This window comes from Scyliorhinus canicula, chromosome 14, assembly GCF_902713615.1.
Source record: "Scyliorhinus canicula chromosome 14, sScyCan1.1, whole genome shotgun sequence".
NCBI lineage: Eukaryota > Metazoa > Chordata > Chondrichthyes > Carcharhiniformes > Scyliorhinidae > Scyliorhinus > Scyliorhinus canicula.
The window spans coordinates 93922907-93942976 of NC_052159.1; the positions used below are offsets into that span (position 1 = coordinate 93922907).

The following is a 20070-nucleotide window of genomic DNA, read 5'->3' on the forward strand; positions in this document are numbered from 1 at the left end:
ATACCGGAGCCGACCAATCACCGCTGGGACGCCGGAGCCAACCAATCACCGCAGGAAACGGAATTTCGCCTTTCGGTTTAACCCGGAAACAATCGGTGAAAACGCCGTGGTGACCGGATGTGTGAGTAATCGGTGAGGCATTGCAAAGTGCGGGACGAGCTCAGGTTACGCGGTTATTCTATAAGACATAGGAGCAGAATTTGGCCATTTGGTCCATCGAGACTGCTCCACCATTCAACCATGGCTGATATTTTTTCATCCCAATTCTCCTGCCTTCTCCCCATAACCCCTGATCCCCTTTTTAATCCATCCAACACTAACATGAATACAATTTCATGTTTAAAAATCTCATGGGCTGGGTGTCACTTTGGATCATAACTCCTATTTTGAGTAGGACTAAGAGCAGTATAGCAACGGACTAGTAATTCCACCAGGGCATCTTGAAACAAACAGCTGTCATAACATCGTAAACCCCACCTGATTCCTTCAAGTATTGTGGGGCAGGGAACCTGCCGTCCTTATCCAATCTGGACTAGTAAAGGTCGAGAGAGGGAGGTATGGAAAAAATATAAATGGGTACGCTAAATTTAAATTAAAATAACAAAAATAAATGTGGTGAGATAAGGCAATAGGAGTTCTAGAGAATAGGGCTGAGGTGACTGGAGGTTCTGCCATTAACGATGGAGGAGGGAGGGAAGAAACTGGGGATGTATGTTTGCAGCAGGTTGCACAAGTAGGGGAGAGATTTATAGATGAGAATAAAATTTGACCATTTTGAACAACAGGAGCCAGGTACTAATGGTCTGGACAATTTGGATTTTATTCCGGGGGGAGGGGGTGCGGTGGTTAAAGAAGGCACTGGAATTTGTAGTACAGCAAAATGCTCATTATATATCCATTTTTGCAATAGCTGAAAAACTGATCAATTGGAAAAAATTCTACCAGTCATGGGAAGTGAAGGGACCATTTTTAATCTTTCAGAGCAAAGAAAATACACTTGCTAAAGACGTGAGTGACTGGTCCATGTGAAAGGGGGAGGCAATTGTTACCTTCCTGGATTATGCTATTGCATAAATAGATATGGGGCAGTATACATAATCACATCCACAAAAATAAGACACTCAAACCACTTGAGAGTGACATCACTGACCGTGATAAGATATCCATTGGCAGTCCTGAATTCATAACAAGCATAAAAGGATCCTGAAACAGGGATTAGAGATGTTGCTGAGAAGGGGTGTGATTTTTGGATGTGATGATGGTGATGCTTTAGAAAAATAATGGGACAGTGCTCAGACAAAGAGAGCCATTTACAATATCAGCAAGCCCTCAGGCCAGTTGAGTGGTTCAGAGTTAGATGGAGATGGAATCCATTGAGTAGATGCTGGGTCACGAGCAAGAGATGAACTTGAGAGGGAAACAAAGCTGCCGAGTAACATGATTCAGAGAGAGCTTGGCACCTGTTGACCAGAAGCTGAGGCAATTGCGCAGATGTTCTCAATTTTTGATTAAAATAAATTCCTGATCATATTGCAATCTTTGCTGTTTTATTGATTTAGTTCCAACCTCTAGTCCCTGAATCATGAAGGCTACTGACTTGATGTCTCCCAGCTCACAGTGAGCTTAATTATTCTCTAGCAAATCCTCTTTTCAACAACCATTTTGTTTCAACTCCACCCTACCCCAGTCACTTCCTTCTTACCTCCAATGCCATGTTAACTGCTACTCATGCCTAACCTACCTTTCCCTTTGAAACATACATTCATGATCCAATTCAAGACTCCCCTGTCCATAGCCCTGAATTATTTCAGTGTGGTTTCTGCCCTCACTATTGTGACTAGCCTGGTCAACATTACCAAACTGGATGACTTCCGGTGGCGGCTATGAGGGTGTAAGTAGCGCATTTGGTGGCTCTCACTCTGGTCAGACTTTTGGACCTTTTCCCTCAACTGTTTTGAACTTTTGAGCGCTGGAGTGAAAAACAATAGCACCCTAGATCTGAATCCATACAGAATTGTATGAACTTAAGGAGCAGAAGGGAGCGAAAACAGGCGAAGAAGGGGCTGAACAAAGGTGGTGTGGAAGCTCAAGTGGGAGGAAAGATGGCCGACGAACGGACTGTCCAGATAGCACTGGAGTGGACAACATGCTGAAGGTCATGAAAGAGAGCTTTGCAGCACTGAAGCGGGATAATTTGGAACCGCTCCAGAAAGTGGTGGAGCGACGACCTGAGGCTGGATGCTCAGGATAAGAAGGTCCAGGCACTGGAGAAGACAGTGGAAGAGCAGGCGGATTTCCAAACTAGCGGATGTGGAAATTAGAAAGTTGAAGGAGCAACAATCAAGACTGATGGACAGGCTGGAGGACCGGGAAAACAGGTCTCGCTGGCAGAATCATTGGGCTCCCGGAGGGGGCCGAGGGAGTGGATGCCACGGCATATGTGGCAGACAAGCTGCAGAAGCTGGTGGGGGATGATTTCTTCCTGTGTCCATTGGAGCTGGACAGGGCACACAGAGTGCAGGTGAGGCAGCCGTAGGGGAGGGGGGGGGGGGGGGGGGGGGCGATGGTGGTCATGTTCCATAGGTTCGTGGACAAGGAGCGGGTTCTACAGTGGGCCAAAAGCACGAAGAGCTGCTCATGGAACAACAGTGTCCAGCGCATATACCAGGATCTGAGCCAGGAGGTGGCCAGAAGGAGGGCAGCCTACAGACAAAGAGATCCTGTTTAAAAAGGTCAAGTTTGGGCTACTTTTCCCGGCGTGACTTTGGGTCACATTCGGCACAACATCGTGGGCCCAAGGGCCTGTTCTGTGCTGTATTTTTCTATGTTCTGTGTTCTATACCGGGAACAGCAACATTATTTTGATGACCCGGAGGAAGCGATGGACTTCGCTAAGGGGCATGGACTGGTGCCAAACTGAGGACCCATGGACTCAAGTTAGAGTGTATTAAGGGATGTTTGCATTTGTTCGTAGATTGCCCTTCGTGTTAGCGATGTCGTTCGGCATGCTCTTTTACTTAAAACTGAGGGTGCTCTTGTGTTTGTGTTTGCCTGTTTGAAAGTTTTAAAGTTAAAGTTTAAGTTATTGGGTGCTGGGGGGCTGTTCGGGTTCTTTTTGCTATTGTTCTGGGAATGTTGGGAGGGGGGTGGGTGGTAGCGCCCACCTCATTACACAGTATGAATTGCACTTTTGTGGGGGCAAGCTTTGTTCTTTGTTTGTTTTTTCTCTGTTTCGGTCCCAGAGCGATTGCTCGAACAGGTCTGTTCTGGAGAGGTGGTGTTGATGGGCAGGGGGGAGGGGAGTGGGGGGACAATAGGTGGGAGACATGGTGGCACCGGAGCTGAGAGCCACCAGGCTAGCTGCTTTGAGCTAGTCAACGGGAGCGAGGTGGGGGGTGTATACAGCCAGTATATGGCAGGGGTTAGGTTACAGGGGGTTGTTGCTTGGGGGGGGGGGGGGGGGGGGGGGGATGATCTGCTGTCGAGGGAGGGAACTGAACCAGGTAACAGGGAAGAGGTCGGGGTGGGAGCTGCCAAGAGATGGACCGAAGAGGCACGGCTCATGGGCAGGGGGTGGGCCCAAGACTGGGGATGACTGATCGGTGTGTGTGTGTGGGGGGGGGGGGGGGGGGGGGGGGGCAGGGTGCCCGCGAACCAGGCTGATCACCTGGAATGTTAGAGGATTAAACAGGCCGGTCAAGAGGGCACGTGTGTTCGCGCACTTGCGGGCTCTGAAGGTGGATGTAATGTTGCTGCAGGAGGCACATTTGAAAGTGGCGGACCAGATTAGATTACGGAAGGGCTGGGTTAGCCAGGTCTTCCATTCGGGGCTTGACGCTAAGACCAGAGGGGTCGCGATCATGATTAACAAACGGGTTAAATTTGAGGCAGACAGCACAGTTATGGATGGGGGTGGTAGATTTCTCATGGGGCAAGCTTAAGGGGGTGAGGGTGGTCCTAGTGAATGTTTACACTCCAAACTGGGATGATGTAGATTTCATCAAAAGGCTGCTGGGGAAAATCCCCGACTTGGATCCACACAAGTTGATTATGGGTGAGGACTTTAATACAGTCCTTGATCCCGACCTGGACCGGTCGTGCTCCAGAACGCGCAGGGTCCCGGCAATGGCAAGGGAACTGAGAGGGTTCATGGAACAAATGGGGGGGTAGACCTCTGGAGAATCAGCCGGCCGACGGGGAAGGAGTTCTTGTTCTATTCACATGTTCACAAGGTTTATTCTCGCATTGACGTCTTTATTATGAGTAGGGACTTTTTGGAGGGGGTGAGGCATACAGAATACTCGGCGATCACTATTTCGGACCATGCTCCACATTGGGTCGACCTGCAGGTCTGCAAAGAAAGTTACCAGCGGCCACAATGGAAGTTAGAGGTGGGATTGTTGGCAGATGAGAGGGTGTGTGAGAGAGTGGGGAAATGCCTGCAAGGACTACCTGCAGGTCATTGATACAGGGGAAGCCTCAGCAGCGGTACTCTGGGAGGCGGTGAAGGCGGTGGTGAGAGGGGAACTTATCTCAATCCGAGCCCATAGGGACAGAACGGATAGGGCAGAGATGGACGGACTGGTGCAGGAGATGATACGGACAGATAGGGAATATGCGGACTCCCCGAGGGCAGAGCTACTCAGGGAACGACGGAGACTGCAGGCGGAGCTGGGAGCACTATCCACTGGGAAGGCCGTAGAGCAGCTCAGAAAGGCCAGGGGCGCGGTGTATGAGTATGGGGAGAAAGCCAGCAGAATGCTTGCACAGCAACTTAGGAAGAGAGAGGCGGCCAGGGAAATAGGGACGGTAGTGGACGTGGCAGGGAACCGGGTTGGAGACCCAGCAGGATTGAACAGGGTATTCAGGGACTTCTATAGCAATGTCGGAACCCCCCATGGGCCGGAGGGGATGAGGCGCTTCTTAGATTGGCTGACCTTCCCAAAGGTGGGCAGGGGGATGGTAGAGGGGCTGGGGCCCCAATTAGAGCTGAAGAAGTAATGAGGGGCCTGAAGGCCAAGCAGTCGGGTAAAGCCCCAGGGCCGGACGGGTATCCAGTGGAGTTCTACAAAAAGTTCTCGGGGATAGTGGGGCCGGTGCTGGTTAGGGTGTTTAACGAGGCGAGGGACAAAGAGGTGCTACCCCTAACGATGTCGCAAGCCACCATCTCGCTGATATTAAAACGGAATAAAGATCCGGAAGGCTTGTGGGTCCTATAGGCCAATCTCCCTGATTAATGTGGACGCTAAACTGCTGGCCAGGATCCTGGCGTCCAGCATCGAAGACTGGGTACCGAACGTGATTATGGAGGACCAAACGGAGTTTGTTAATGGCAGGCAGCTGGCAGCCAACCTAAGAAGGCTACTCAATGTGACTATGATGCCCCCGGAGGGCAGAGAGGTGGAGGTAGTGGTGGTAATGGATGCCGAAAAGGCTTTTGACCAGGTGGAGTGGGACTATTTATGGAAGGTGCTGGGACGGTTTGGGTTTGGGGAAGGCTTTGTGGACTGGATTAGACTGCTATATCAGGCCCCGGAGGCTAGTGTAAGGACGAACAGGACGACATCTGAGTATTTTAGACTATACTGCGGGACAAGACAGGATGCCCCCTCTCTCCACTGCTGTTTGCTTTGGCCATAGAACCACTGGCAATTGCTCTGAGAGCGGCAAGGGGATGGAAGGGAATGGTCAGGGGGGGGGAATAGAACACAAGGTCTCGCTCTAGGCAGATGGCATGCTTTTGTACGTGTCGGATCCAGCGGCAGGGATGGACAGGATTATGGAAATCCTTGGGGAATTTGGCCGGTTTTCGGGCTACAAATTGAACATGGCAAAAAGCGAGATGTTTGTGGTGCAGGCAAGGGGTCAGGAGAATCGGCTGAGGGAGCTACCGTTTAGGCTAGTTAGGGAAAGTTTTAGGTATTTAGGGATACAAGTGGCGCGTGACTGGGGCAAGGTGCATAAGTTGAACTTATCTAGGCTGGTGGAGCAAATGAGCGAGTTTCAGAGGTGGGATGCGCTCCCGCTATCACTAGCGGGGAGAATACAGATTGTGAAGATGACGATCCTCACGAGATTCTGGTTTATTTTTCAGTATCTCCCTATTTTCATTCCGCGGTCATTCTTTAAAAGAATCGATAAAATCATCCTGGGATTTGTTTGGGCGGGGAAGACCCCGCAGGTAAAGAGGGGGATGCTGGAACGGAACCGTAGCGAGGGGGGACTGACGTTGCCCAACCTCAGCAACTACTACTGGGCGGCTAACATAGCCATGATAAGGAAATGAGTGGTGGGTACGGGGTCGGTTTGGTAGCGGGTGGAGGCTGCTTCGTGCAGGGGCACCAGTTTGGCAGCCCTGGTTACGGCTCCCCTGCCGTTCCCTCCGGCCAGGTACTCCACCAGCCCTATAGTGGTGGTGGCTCTGCGGATTTGGGGCCAATGGAGGAAGCATGCGGGGGAAGTGGGAGCATCGGTCTGGTCCCCAATATGTGACAACCACCGATTTGTTCCAGGGAAGATGGACGGCGGGTTTCAAGCGTGGCGGAGGGCGGGGGTGGGAAGGATGGACGACTTGTTCCTGGAAGGGAGCTTCGCAAACATGAGGGCGCTGGAGGAGAAGTTCGGGCTGGCGAGGGGGAATGACTTTTGGTACTTGCAGGTGCGGGATTTTGTACGTAGACAGGTCCCGTCCTTTCCACACCTTCCACTAAGGGGGATCCAGGACAGGGTAATTTCCAGGGGTGAGGTAGGAGAGTTTGATAAGGTTCCCCACGGTCGGCTATTGCAGAAAATACGGAGGCTGGGGATTGAGGGTGATTTAGAGATGTGGATCAGAAATTGGCTAGTCGAAAGAAGACAGAGAGTGGTAGTTGATGGGAAATGTTCAGAATGGAGTTCAGTTACGAGTGGCGTACCACAAGGATCTGTTCTGGGGCCATTGCTGTTTGTCATTTTTATAAATGACCTAGAGGAGGGCGCAGAAGGATGGGTGAGTAAATTTGCAGACGACACTAAAGTCGGTGGAATTGTAGACAGTGTGGAAGGATGTTGCAGGTTACAGAGGGACATAGATAAGCTGCAGAGCTGGGCTGAGAGGTGGCAAATGGAGTTTAATGTGGAGAAGTGTGAGGTGATTCACTTTGGAAAGAATAACAGAAATGCGGAATATTTGGCTAATGGTAAAATTCTTGGTAGTGTGGATGAGCAGAGGGATCTCGGTGTCCGTGTACATAGATCCCTGAAAGTTGCCACCCAGGTTGATAGGGTTGTGAAGAAGGCCTATGGTGTGTTGGCCTTTATTGGTAGAGGGATTGAGTTCCGGAGCCATGAGGTCATGTTGCAGTTGTACAAAACTCTAGTACGACCGCATTTGGAGTATTGCGTTCAGTTCTGGTCGCCTCATTATAGGAAGGACGTGGAAGCTTTGGAACGGGTGCAGAGGAGATTTACCAGGATGTTGCCTGGTATGGAGGGAAAATCTTATGAGGAAAGGCTGATGGACTTGAGGTTGTTTTCGTTAGAGAGAAGAAGGTTAAGAGGTGACTTAATAGAGGCATACAAAATGATCAGAGGGTTAGATAGGGTGGACAGCGAGAGCCTTCTCCCGCGGATGGAGGTGGCTAGCACGAGGGGACATAGCCTTAAATTGAGGGGTAATAGATATAGGACAGAGGTCAGAGGTGGGTTTTTTTACGCAAAGAGTGGTGAGGCCGTGGAATGCCCTACCTGCAACAGTAGTGAACTCGCCAACATTGAGGGCATTTAAAAGTTTATTGGATAAGCATATGGATGATAAGGGCATAGTGTAGGTTAGATGGCCTTTAGATTTTTTCCATGTCGGTGCAACATCGAGGGCCGAAGGGCCTGTACTGCGCTGTATCGTTCTATGTTCTATGAGAGGGGAGAGTCTCAGATATTTATAAGGAGCTTATGGGAGCGGGGGACACAAGGACGAGGAACTGAAACTCAAGTGGGAGGCGGAGCTTGGTGGGGAGTTGGAGGGAGGCGTATGGGTAGACGCTCTGAGGAGGTAAATGCAACTCACATGACGGTGGCCCGGATGAGCAAATTCTTTGGGCTGGAGGAGTGTGCTAGATGTGGGAGAGGACCAGCGAACCATGTCCACATGTTCTGGGTGTATCCAAAAGTCAAGGGATACTGGCAGGGATTTGCGGACGCCATATCCCGGGTACTGAAAACAAGGATGGCGATGAGTCCAGAGGTGGCGATGTTTGGGGTGTCGGAAGACCCGGGAGTACAGGAGGGGATAGAGGCCGGCGTTGTGGCCTTTGCTTCCCTGGTAGCCCGGCGACGAATACTGTTGGCCTGGAGGGACTCAAAGCCCCCAAAGACCGGAGTATGGCTGTCGGACATGGCAAGCTTTCTCGGCTTTGAAAAAATCAAATTTGCCTTACGAGGATCACTATTGGGGTTCATCCGGAGGTTGCAACCATTCATCGACTTCTTCGCGGGGAACTCATCGTCAGTGGGGGTGGGGGGGGAGAATAGGCGGGTCTATTTGCGAGAGTGGTACTGTTATTTGCACTATATTTTTGTAATTGGTATCTGCACACTAATGTATATTGTTACTGTTTACAATGCCAAAAAATACCTCAATAAAATTGTCTGTTTAAAAAAAACATTACCAAACTGAATCTTTTATGATTATTATCCCTTTTTGACTTTTCAGTAGGGTTTGACATGCTTAATCAGTCCAATGGCCTCCTCCATCCAAGCTTATTTATTCCCTCTAACCACTTCAGTTAATCCTAACAAAATAAACAAATGTTTAACAATGGCTTCTTGCTGTTTTTTGTCAGTATTGAGTGTCATGTGAACTGTTAGCAAATCTTTTAGCGGTTACCATCTCAACAAACGTGTGATGACAGCTCCACTCATGATTTACACATGTGCTTATTATAAAACAAGCTTTATTACAGTGATTTTGAATTCTATTTATTTTAAATTACATACAAATAATACAACTTGGTTTCCGATTATCTCTGAGAACCTTCTCTGACCCAAAAGAGCCACGTCTCTGGGGCTGGTTTAGCACACTGGGCTAAATCGCTGGCTTTTAAAGCAGACCAAGGCAGGCCAGCAGCACGGTTCAATTCCCGTACCAGCCTCCCCGAACAGGCGCTGGAATGTGGCGACTAGGGGCTTTTCACAGTAACTTCATTGAAGCCTACTCGTGACAATAAGCGATTTTCATTTTTCACGTGTGTCCTGGTGCAACCAACTCGTGTCCACTAGATCCACCATGTCACTGTGTAGCTCTGGACCTCAAGAATACTCTGTATTAAAGGAGACATGGTTCAATTATTGTTCTATAACATAACTTTTGCCTCGTAAAACATGTATAAGAATACATAGTGTTTGTGCCATTTTGCTCAGTGTTTTTTAAACTTCTTTTCCCTGGACCCACTTTCACCAACTGGCTGACCTTCGCAACCCATGCCGGCCAACATTCACGATCCACACCGGCTGACCTTCAAAACACATTAATATTGCTTACCTTTAATGCGACAGGTGAGACTTCTTGGTCCTCACAATCTCACTTGCGTTGTCATTCAATGTTACATTTCTGTTAAGGACTTCAGCTGACGATTTAAGTTCTCGCTGCACCCTTTCAAAAAAATTAAGAGGTTTGTCCTCAAACTCACCATGCTTAGTGTTCAAATGCTTTTGAAGTTTTTATGGTTTTAAACATAAATTTGCCAGTACTTCTCTGGATATAACACACATGGGCATCCTGATTTGCATTAGCACAATTAATAAAGCCACACCTCAAAAAATCACCTTTATACCACTTTATTCCCGATTTCAGTTTCTTCATAATGAGTTGTTCACCAAAGTCTCTGGATACAGCTAACACCAGCACTGCTTTGTCCTGCCATGGACCCTCCTGAGAAGCTCTCTCCAGCAGATTCAGTTGTGAGATCCTGGCATGTTTGTGTCTCTGGCCCTTCACGCAGTCCTGTTTCTTGCTTATTACCAGTTACAAAATGGACAAATCTCTCCTCTGTGATTTTGCTTCCAAAGCACGGACGTACAGGGTGCATGATGTTAGTGTAAATGCCCGGTGGGTGAACTGCTTTCTGCCGCTGTTTCTGGTGGGAAGATTCCATTGTTTGTATTTAAAGGCCGGTTGCGGCCAGCATTCTCAACTAAAAAGCCGGTCACGGCTGTTCGGTGGTACTCCCACAATCGGGAACACCACGACTGACCCTCCCAACATCCGCCAGTGACGCACCCATGAGCCACGACCCTGAGTTTGAAAAACCCTGATTTAGCTAAAGCCACAGTTATGAGACTTCTAATCCTGAACTTCTAAACCTTTCAGCCAATTGTTGCTTCAAATGTTGTACTTATCCCATTTTCAACAACTGGATGCTTTCATTTCATGTTCAACAATTCCAAATTGTTAGTTGTTCATATATAAAGGCAAGATTAAGATTTCGCTTTTTTGCACCAGGACACACTGAAAATGCTAAAATAAAAGAATATTGGGATAGAATGGCTTTTTAAATCATATTAAAACATTAAAATATATTTTGTTTGAATAATCAGCTCTACTTTCCATTGACAGCTTGGAGTCTGCTGTAGAAGTGAATTTGATAGTGGGAAAACTTCCTGCTTGTAAAAAGATCAAGAATGAGGGGCCACAGATTTATAATTATTTGCAAAAGAAGCAAATGTGATATGAGAAAAAACATTTTCACGCAGCGAGTAGATTAGGTCTGCAATGCACTACATGGAAGTGTGGAGGCAGGTTCAATTGAGGCATTGAAGAGGGCATTAGGTGATTATTCAAATAGAAACAATGTGCCGGGTTCTGGGGAAAAGGCAGGAGAATGGCACTAAGTTATAATGCTCATTTGGCGAGCTTGTGCAGACACAATGGGCCAAATGGCCTCGTACCGTAGCAAATCTGTGATTCGTTCTACTGCTTTTGATGGACTTACTGCTGCATGTTTTGGTTTTAATTTTTTTAAATAAATTTAAGAGTACCTAATTCATTTTTTCCAATTAAGGCCAATCCACCTACCCTGCACATCTTTTGAGTTGTGGGGGCGAAACCCAAGCAAACACAGGGAGAATGGGCAAACTCCACACGGACAGTGACCCAGGGCTGGGATCGAACCTGGGACCTCGGCGCTGTGAGGCAGCAGTGCTACTCATTGCACCACTGTGCTGCCCCCCTGGTTTTAAAATTTTGAGTAACCAGTTACTTTAAGTGCGAGCTGATTACATAATCAGTTTGCACTTACATATACATATCTTAACCAATCAGATTGAAGAATTGTGAAATTAATAAGATGAAATGTAAATTAGAGTGTGAATTCAACATCGATTCAAAGAACAAAGAAAATTACAGCACAGGAACAGGCCCTTCGGCCCTCCCAGCCTGCACCGATCCAGATCCTTTATCTAAACCTGTCTCCTATTTTCCAAGGTCTACTTCCCTCTGTTCCCGCCCGTTCATATACCTGTCTAGATGCCTCTTAAATGATGCTATCGTGCCCGCCTCGACCACTTCCGCTGGTAAAGCGTTCCAGGTACCCACCACCCTCTGCGTAAAAAACTTTCCACGCACATCTCCCTTAAACTTTCCCCCTCTCACCTTGAAATCGTGACCCCTTGTAACTGACACCCCCACTCTTGGGAAAAGCTTGTTGCTATCCACCCTGTCCATACCTCATAATTTTGTAGACCTCAATCAGGTGTGGTACAAAATAAGGAAATATTTGATTAATATGAGCGAGAGAGAAAGAAACAGAAGGGAGGCTTAAATAAAATCTTACATCTTTTTAAAATCCCCAACAAAACCGTGAATGAAAAACGAAAGAGAAAATGCTGAAAATTCTCAGCCGGTCTGGCAGCATTTGTAGGGGGAGAAAAGAGCTAACGTTTCGAGTCCGATGATGCTTTGTCAATGACTCCATACATGTAATAGTTAATTTTCAGTGCCAAAGGCGTTGACCGGTAGTGACTAACTAGCATCATCAATAGCGTACTTGGACTCTTGGACTGAAAAGAACAATAACTTATGTGGTGGTATTAATTTGTATCTCAGTGCAAGTATAGCAACTTCCTGCCTTTTAATATTCATTTGAATGGGGTTCGTAGAGAGCAGGTGTATTTTTCACAAATAATCTCATGGTTATTTAAACAGCAAATTATGAACCATTTCAATCATGAGCCTTCCTTCAGAACTGTAATGTCATGCTTATCTCATGCACAAGATGGTGCCGGAGTGTGGCGGCTCTGCGAGCTCTCACAAACCGATCCTCTTGTTACTTATCTTATAATCGTACTAATCTTTTAAAATTTAATTCTAAGACTGACATTATTACTAACCTTTTTTTAAAATCTTAATTATGTATTTTCGTTTTCTTTTCTTTTCATGTACTTAATGATCTGTTGAGCTACTCAGAAAAATACTTCTCACTGTACCTCGGTACACTTGACAATAAACCAATCCGGTCCAATTTTTGATTACTTCTGTCCTTTATTGACAAATTACACTGCTCTTGGTTTGTTCATATAATTCTAAATATACCTGTGCCTCCGCGTATGTATTCTTCCCCTCGAACCTCACATCTGAATTTTGGCTCTCACTTTTAATGCTTCAATTCTAATTAGTGTTTGTCTTCATTATCTCTATCCTAATGTCTCCACTTTTGAATTTGTATTATTCTAGTGAGAGGGAGATTCAGGGAAGGCATGTTAACACAGTCTCCTTAGTTCTATGAAAGTTGATCCATTGCTTGCCCTAGTAACAGCAGCTTCTTAATGATGAGGTGATTATAATCAATCTCTTTACTGTCTCGGGATAGGAAACCTGGCATTTTCTGTCTTAATGTACCACAGTTCCAAAAATATTTAGGTCCGAATGAAATGGAAGAAAATAACTAAGGTCAATTATAGGTCATATTGTATGTCACAGGAAGTTAAAGCTCATTTCAGCCATTCGACCTGCTCCACCACTGACTTTTCATTCAGATCCACATAGAGCATTTTTATTTGCCTGTTCTTGCATGTTGTACTAAAATAGATAGCGTCCAACTGTCCGGGCTACATTAGAGTTGTAACTACTATTTTTTCATTTTCTTCAGTGGAGTAGGATTGACACCAATATAGATGTTGTTATTATTCACCAAAAACATTTAATAATGTCCTTTTAATGGCATGAGACACATCACAAATAGCTCTAAGGAAATAGTCTCGGAGATGGTATTAACTGTGGATTTTGATACACAATAGATTTTGGTCATATTGTTAATTGACCAAATTGAATGATGTTACTGAACATGGAGCAGGGAGCAGTAAGAGAGAATGGGGTGAATTTCTACCCTGCACTCCGCTGTTGGATTTATTAATGAGAAATCATCTTTTAAACCAATAATATTTTCAAGCTAAATCACCATCATTTAATTAGGAGTATACTGTTTTTCAGAGAAGATGATGAATAGTCAAGAGAAAAATGGTGCCAAAGCAAAAGAGCCACTTGTTGCAAATCCTTCAGGAGAAAATCAAACACCTGGAGAAAACCAGAATCCGGAATACAACATTGAAGGGATGGCAAGTTTTCCAGAATACTTCACTCAGCTGGATTTGTTAGAGACACATGGACATCTGATACCTATGGGAACGCATAGCAAGTGGCCAGGAGAGTCAGATGAGGAAGATGAGGTTGAAAGTGATTCTGATTTTAAAAAGAAAGAGCTGGAGTTGGAAAACGACCCAGCAGGTCTATTACTCTGGGCATCTGAGAAAAACCAGGTGAGTCCGACACACTAGTGTGAATGACTCTGGCAGATCTTCTTAACCACAAAAACAGGTGGGATTTAGTCTGGTGGGGTGTAAAATCTTAAAAATCAGATTCCTGACCCAAACCTGCTTCCAGCCTGCCCACAACTGGCTTTAATTGAGGCAGGAAGGTCCAAGGAGATGGGTGGGGTCTTTAACTGAGGTTGCAAGCTTCATTCAGTCTGAAGTATAAACGGCCGACTGCCAGAACCTTGGGAAACCCAGCGGGTACACCAAGGAAAAGGTTGCTGGTTCAAGGAGGTGAGATCCTGTACATCTCTACCTACTATCGCATGTTTGCTTGGGAAACAACGGCATTTGCCCCTTTCCACCCCAAAGCAAGGATTACAAAAGACAGTTTGCAATTATTTTCTTTCTTTTTAAAAATACTTTAATTCATCTTTTAACATTTCATACATAAAACAAAACAACACAAAGTAGAAAGAATAACAGCATCCCCCCCGCCCCCGTTGGCCTCTGTGAAGCACTGTTTTCCAAATCCTTGCAACGTTACCTGCCCAGACAAACGACAAAATCAACCGTTCCACCCCATAAAAAGTGCCTTTGGCAAGAAGACCGGTAAACACTGGAATAAGAATAAAAACAAAAGCAAAACATTCATCTTTGCTGACTATACCTTTGCCTGCCAGTGATAGAGGGAGGCTGTCCCACCGCAACAGATCCGCCTTGACCCTGCCCACCAGGCTTGTAAAATTCAATTTATGAAGCTGGCCCTAGTCTCGAACCACCTGCACCGCCAGATACCTGAAGTGAGTAGTCACCACATGAAACGGCAACTCACCCAAGCCCGCACCCTACCCTGGCAGGGAGACCAAAAAGCACTCGTTCGCCAAATTCAATTTGTATCCTGAAAAAGCCAAAATCGCTTGAACAGCCCCATTATATCCCCCAGCATGGGAACCGGGTTGAAAATATACAACAAAAGGTCAACAGCATACAGGGACACCCTAAGCTCCACACCACCTCTCTCTCTCTTCCCCCCTCCCCCCCCCCCCCCCAACTTATCCAAGCCCCTCAGCGCAATGACCAATGGCTCTATTGCCAGTGAAAACAAAAGGGGGGGGGGGCTGAAAATATCCCGAGTTCACCTCATTTGTATGAACACTCGCCTTCGGTTCCTTATATAACAGTTCGACCCAAGCCACAACTTGGGCCCAATCCCAAACCGTTCCAACACCGCAAACAAATAACTCCACTCTACATGATCAAATGCTTTCTCCCCATTCAGTGCCACCACAACCTGCAGATGTGGAGAGCACCACATTTACTAAGCGCCACACATTCGAGGACAACTGCCTACCCTTTACAAATACTGTCTGATCCTCCCCAACCCACTAGGTCACTGTCTGTGCGGAGTCTGCACGTTCTCCCCGTGTTTGCGTGGGTTTCCTCCAGGTACTCTGGTTTCCTCCCACAGTCCAAAGACGTGCAGGTTAGGTGGATTGGCCATGATAAATTGCTCTTAGTGACCAAAAAGGTTAGGAGGGGTTATTGGGTTACGGGGATAGGGTGGAAGTGAGGGCTTAGGTGGGTCAGTGCAGACTCGATGGGCCGAATGGCCTCCTTCTGCACTGTATGTTCTATGATCTATAATCTATCAATCACCTGCAGGAGACATTCCTCCAGCCTAAGCGCCAACACTTCGGCAAGAATCTTGGCATTCACATTTAACAGGGATATTGGCCAATTAGACTCACACTCCACTGGGTCCTTATTTTTTTTTAAACAAAAGTGAAATAGATGCCTGACCCATCGTCTCAGGGAGCACCCCCCTAGCTATGGCGTCCTCAAACATCTCTACCAACAGTGGTGCCACCATGTCCGAAAACCTCTTAGAAAATTCTACTGGGAACCCATCCGGCCTCGGTGCTTTACCCGTTTGCATTTCCCTATCGCCATCCGAACCTCCTCAATCCCCACCGGCTCCTCCAAACCTGCTCCTCCTCTTCCACTGTGGGACACTACAGTCCCTGCAAAAACTCACTCGCCTCAACCCCCGGAGGCTCTGACCTATACAGCCTCCTATAAAATTCCTAAAATATCCTGTTCTCCTGCTCTGGCACCCTCACCAGCCCCTTCACACCATCCTGGACTTGAACAATCTCCTGGGAAGCCGCCTGCCAGCGGAGCTGCCCCGCCAGCAAGTGACTCATTCCCATACTCGCACCTCAACTAGCGTACCACTTTTCCTGTGGGGAAAAGGTCAAACTGCGTCTGCAGTTCCTTTCTACTGGCTAAATGTTCCGTTATGGGATCTTCCGCATACCTCCCATCAACTTCCAAGCTTTTGTCTACCAGATAAGGCCGCTCCTCTCTCGCCTCCCTATCCACCTGCGCCTTATAGGAGACAATCTCACCGCTTAACACCTGTGGCTGCAAGAACTGGTAAGAGGTTGGATATCTGTGGTGAGTGGCACACTGCTCCCCAAAGTCTTTCCATCATCTGCAAGGCACAAGTAGAGTGTGTGATGGAATATTCTCCACTTGCCTGGATAAGTACAGCTCCAATAATGCTCAAGAAGCTCAACATTGAGAATAAAACAACCCACTTGTTCAGCACCCCATCCATCACTTTAAATATTTACTCCCTATGCCACCAGCGCACCACTGCAGCAGCGAGTGTCATCTACAAGATTCACAGCAGCAACCCAAAAAGACTTCTTCGACAGCACCTCCCAAACTGTTGACCTCTATCACCCAGACGAACGAAAGCAGCAAAAACATGAAAACTCCACCACCTGCAAAATCCCTTCTGAATCGTACACCATCTGACATGGAAATATATCCTGTTCCTTCATCATCACTGGCTCAAAATCCTGATACTCCCTCCCTAACAGAACCATGGGTTTACCTACACCACCTTCTCCAGGGCAATTAGGGATGGGCAATAAATGCTGGCATAGCAAAATTCCATCCCTGCCAACACCCCCCCCCCCCCCCCCCCCCCCCCAACCAAAGACATATTCCCCTTCTAGCTGAAGGCCAGGTCTGACGATGAGACTGGGTTGGGAACTAATTGAAGTCATGCACGTGCCAAAGTGTGCAGGGGAACTCTGTCTTCTCGGCTCCTGCCGGGTCAGGTAGGTGGTGGATCAGGTAGGCTTAAAATTGCAAATCATTGGATCAAAATACATAATAACTGGAAGTCACTGCATATATTCTCTTAAGGTTTTGAAACCAATATCCACGTGAAAACACAAGGACGCTCTGCAGCCAGGTCTTTGCATATCTTTCTCTCATTCCTTCAGACAGCAGGATGTTTGTTTAGATTCAGAACAGTAGAATAAAAATTGGTTTAATTTGTCACGAGGGCTGGGATTTCCAGTTCCCCGCCTAGCTCCTCCTCCCATTTACCCTTAAGTTCCTCCACTGGGGCCTCCTCCGCCTCCTGAAGTTCCTGGTAGATGTCCGACACCTTCCCCTCCCCTAACCAGGTGTCGGAGACCACCTTATCCTGTATCCTACTATGGGGTAGCAGCGGAAATGATACCACCTGCTTTTTGAGAAAGGCACGTACCTGAAGGTATCTGAAAGCGTTTCCAGGGGGCAGACTGAATTTTTCCTCCAGTGCTCTCAGGCTGGGAAAGGTCCCATCTATGAACAGGTCCCCCATCCTTTTAATGCCTGCCCTATGCCAGCTTTGAAACTCTCCGTCTATCTTGCCCGGGACAAACCTGTGATTGTTGCATATCGGGGTCCAAACTGAGGCTCCCTCCACCCCCCTGTGCCTTCGCCACTGACCCCAGATCTTTAATGTGGCCACCACCACCGGACTAGAGGAGTAGCGGGCCGGCGAGAACGGCAGAGATGCCGTTACAAGTGCCCCTAGGCTGGTACCTTTGCATGAGCCTGCCTCTAACCCCTCCCAAGTTGACTCCTCCCCCAATACCCATTTCCTAATCATGGCTATGTTCGCCGTCCAATAGTAGCTGCAAAAGTTCGGCAGCGCTCCCCCCACCCCCCAACCGACTACGCTCCAGGTACAGTCTCTTTACTCGTGGGGTCTTATTTACCCATACGAATCCCGAGATGATCTTGTTCACCCACTTAAAGAAGGACTTAGGGATGAAGATGAGAAGGCACTGGAAGATGAACAGTAACCTGGGGAGAACCGTCATCTTAACGGTCTATACCCTCCCCGCTAAAGATAGCGGGAGCATGTCCCACCTTTTGAAGTCCCCCTCCATCTGCTCTACCAGCTGAGATAGATTAAGCTTGTGGAGGGCATCCCACTTTCGAGCCACCTGTATCCCTAGGTACCGAAAGCTCTTCTCGACCATCTTCAGCAGAAGCTCACCCAGTCTCCTTTCCTGCCCCTTAGCTTAGATCACGAACATCTCGCTTTTCTTCTTGTTTAGTTTGTACCCCGAGAAATTGCCAAAGTCCCTCAGAATCTGCATGACCTCCCCCATCCCCTCCAGTGGGTCAGATATGTACAGGAGCAGATCATTAGCATAAAGTGAGACCCGATGCTCCTCCTCCCCCCCACCCCGAACCAACCCCTGCCAGTTCTTTAAGGTCTGCAGCGCTATAACCAGCGGCTCTATCGCAAGGGTGACTAATAACGGGGAGAGGGGGCACCCCTGTCTCGACCGCCGGTGGAGCCTAAAGTATTCCAACCTCACCCTGTTTACATTGAATATGTTCAGGAGGCGACTAGGTATAGCACTTGGGGAGAATGGGATCAAAGGCTATGGGAGAAAGCAGGATTAGGCTATTGAGTTGGATGATCAGCCATGATCGTGATGAATGGCAGAGCAGGCTCGAAGGGCCAAAAGGACTCCTCCTGCTCCTATCATCTATGTATTTAGAGTATATGTGCTTTTTAATCCAAGTGCGCTTTGATTCATAATTCTCTGGAGCAAACTGCCTCTTCAACACCATTTTACACATCCTTTCACTATGAAATCTGAAAAACATTGAAGGCCTAACTCAGTTACATTTTCTGTTGTACCTTGTTACTGTCACACACTTTGTTTTTGATTGCAACAGGAATATTTAGTAATGATAACTTATAAATTGTTTTTATTCAGGAAACAGATCTAAAAGATCATTATTGTCAATAGCTATGAATGTTTCTAAGTTCCATGTTATACAAATGGCAAGAAAAGGCAACAAATAAACCATCACTTAAGTCTATGTATGTGCAACAACAAATGTTAAACTAATTTTGTTTTCTTGTAGATTTCAATAGTAAGGAGACTGCTCTCTGAAAATCCAGATCTGGTAAATGTTAAAGACAATGACAACTACACACCTCTTCATAGGGCTGCCTACAATGATCATATAGAGGTTGCTCGTGAGCTCATAGCTCATGGAGCAGATGTGCATGCTCGTACTGTTGACGGTTGGACACCTTTGCACAGTGCTTGTAAATGGAACAATGCAGCAATAGCTTCATTTCTTCTACAACATGAAGCAGACATCAATGCCCAGACCAATGGTTTGCAGACTGCATTGCATCTTGCTTCAGGAAGTAAAGGCACAAAGGAAACCATTGAATTGTTATTAATGAATCGCTACATCAATTCAGATCTAAAAAATAACGTGGGTGAGACACCATATGATGTTGCCTTGAGAACAAACATGTACTACTACCTCTTTGAAATTACAGAGAAGTGCACAAATTCTGTACCTGAGCCATAATGATATAGTTAATGTTGACCTATCATTATACAGTCATGTTACCATTTACCTAAACACCTAAAACCTATTGCCATTTATTAATGGCTGGAAAACATATTCGATTTAAAATGTAAGCAGACATCCTGAAGCTTAAAGAAGTAGAATGTTTGCATCAGTGTTTATTAGGACTAAAACAGACAATTCTGCAATTTATATAAATGTTATGTTAAAAGTTTTTCTTTAAAAAAAATTTGCAAAAGAATATAACTATCCTTGTTTCCATGTTTTATTTATTATGATAGATTGAGGAAACTGCAACTAAACGTTTTCTAATGATACATTAGACATAGACATAGAATTTACAGTGCAGAAGGAGGCCATTCGGCCCATCGAGTCTGCACCGGCTCTTGGAAAGAGCATCTTACCCAAGGTCAACACCTCCACAGTATCCCCATAACCCAGTAACCCCACCCAACACTAAGGGCAAGTTTGGACACTAAGGTCAATTTAGCATCGCCAATCCACCTAACCTGCAAATCTTTGGACTGTGGGAGGAAACCGGAGTACCCGGAGGAAACCCACACACAAACGGGGAGGATGTGCAGACTC

General features: G+C 46.7%; 1 protein-coding gene across 4 annotated transcripts; it reads left to right on the top strand.

Annotated features, from left to right (window-relative positions):
- Window positions 1–16: 16 nt before the first annotated feature.
- ankrd49 (ankyrin repeat domain 49) lies at window positions 17–19729 on the top strand. Of its 4 annotated transcripts, none has more exons than XM_038817970.1 (3): window positions 17–132; window positions 13463–13788; window positions 19021–19729. In XM_038817970.1, exons 2-3 carry the CDS (start codon window positions 13468–13470, stop codon window positions 19480–19482), a joined length of 783 nt encoding a protein of 260 aa, XP_038673898.1. In that variant the 5' UTR covers window positions 17–132; window positions 13463–13467; the 3' UTR covers window positions 19483–19729. The 4 variants fall into 4 exon arrangements, with proteins under 4 accessions (XP_038673898.1, XP_038673899.1, XP_038673901.1 ...); XM_038817971.1 differs by having other exon boundaries at window positions 30–121; XM_038817973.1 differs by having other exon boundaries at window positions 105–121; window positions 13468–13788.
- The last annotated feature ends 341 nt before the right edge of the window (window positions 19730–20070 follow it).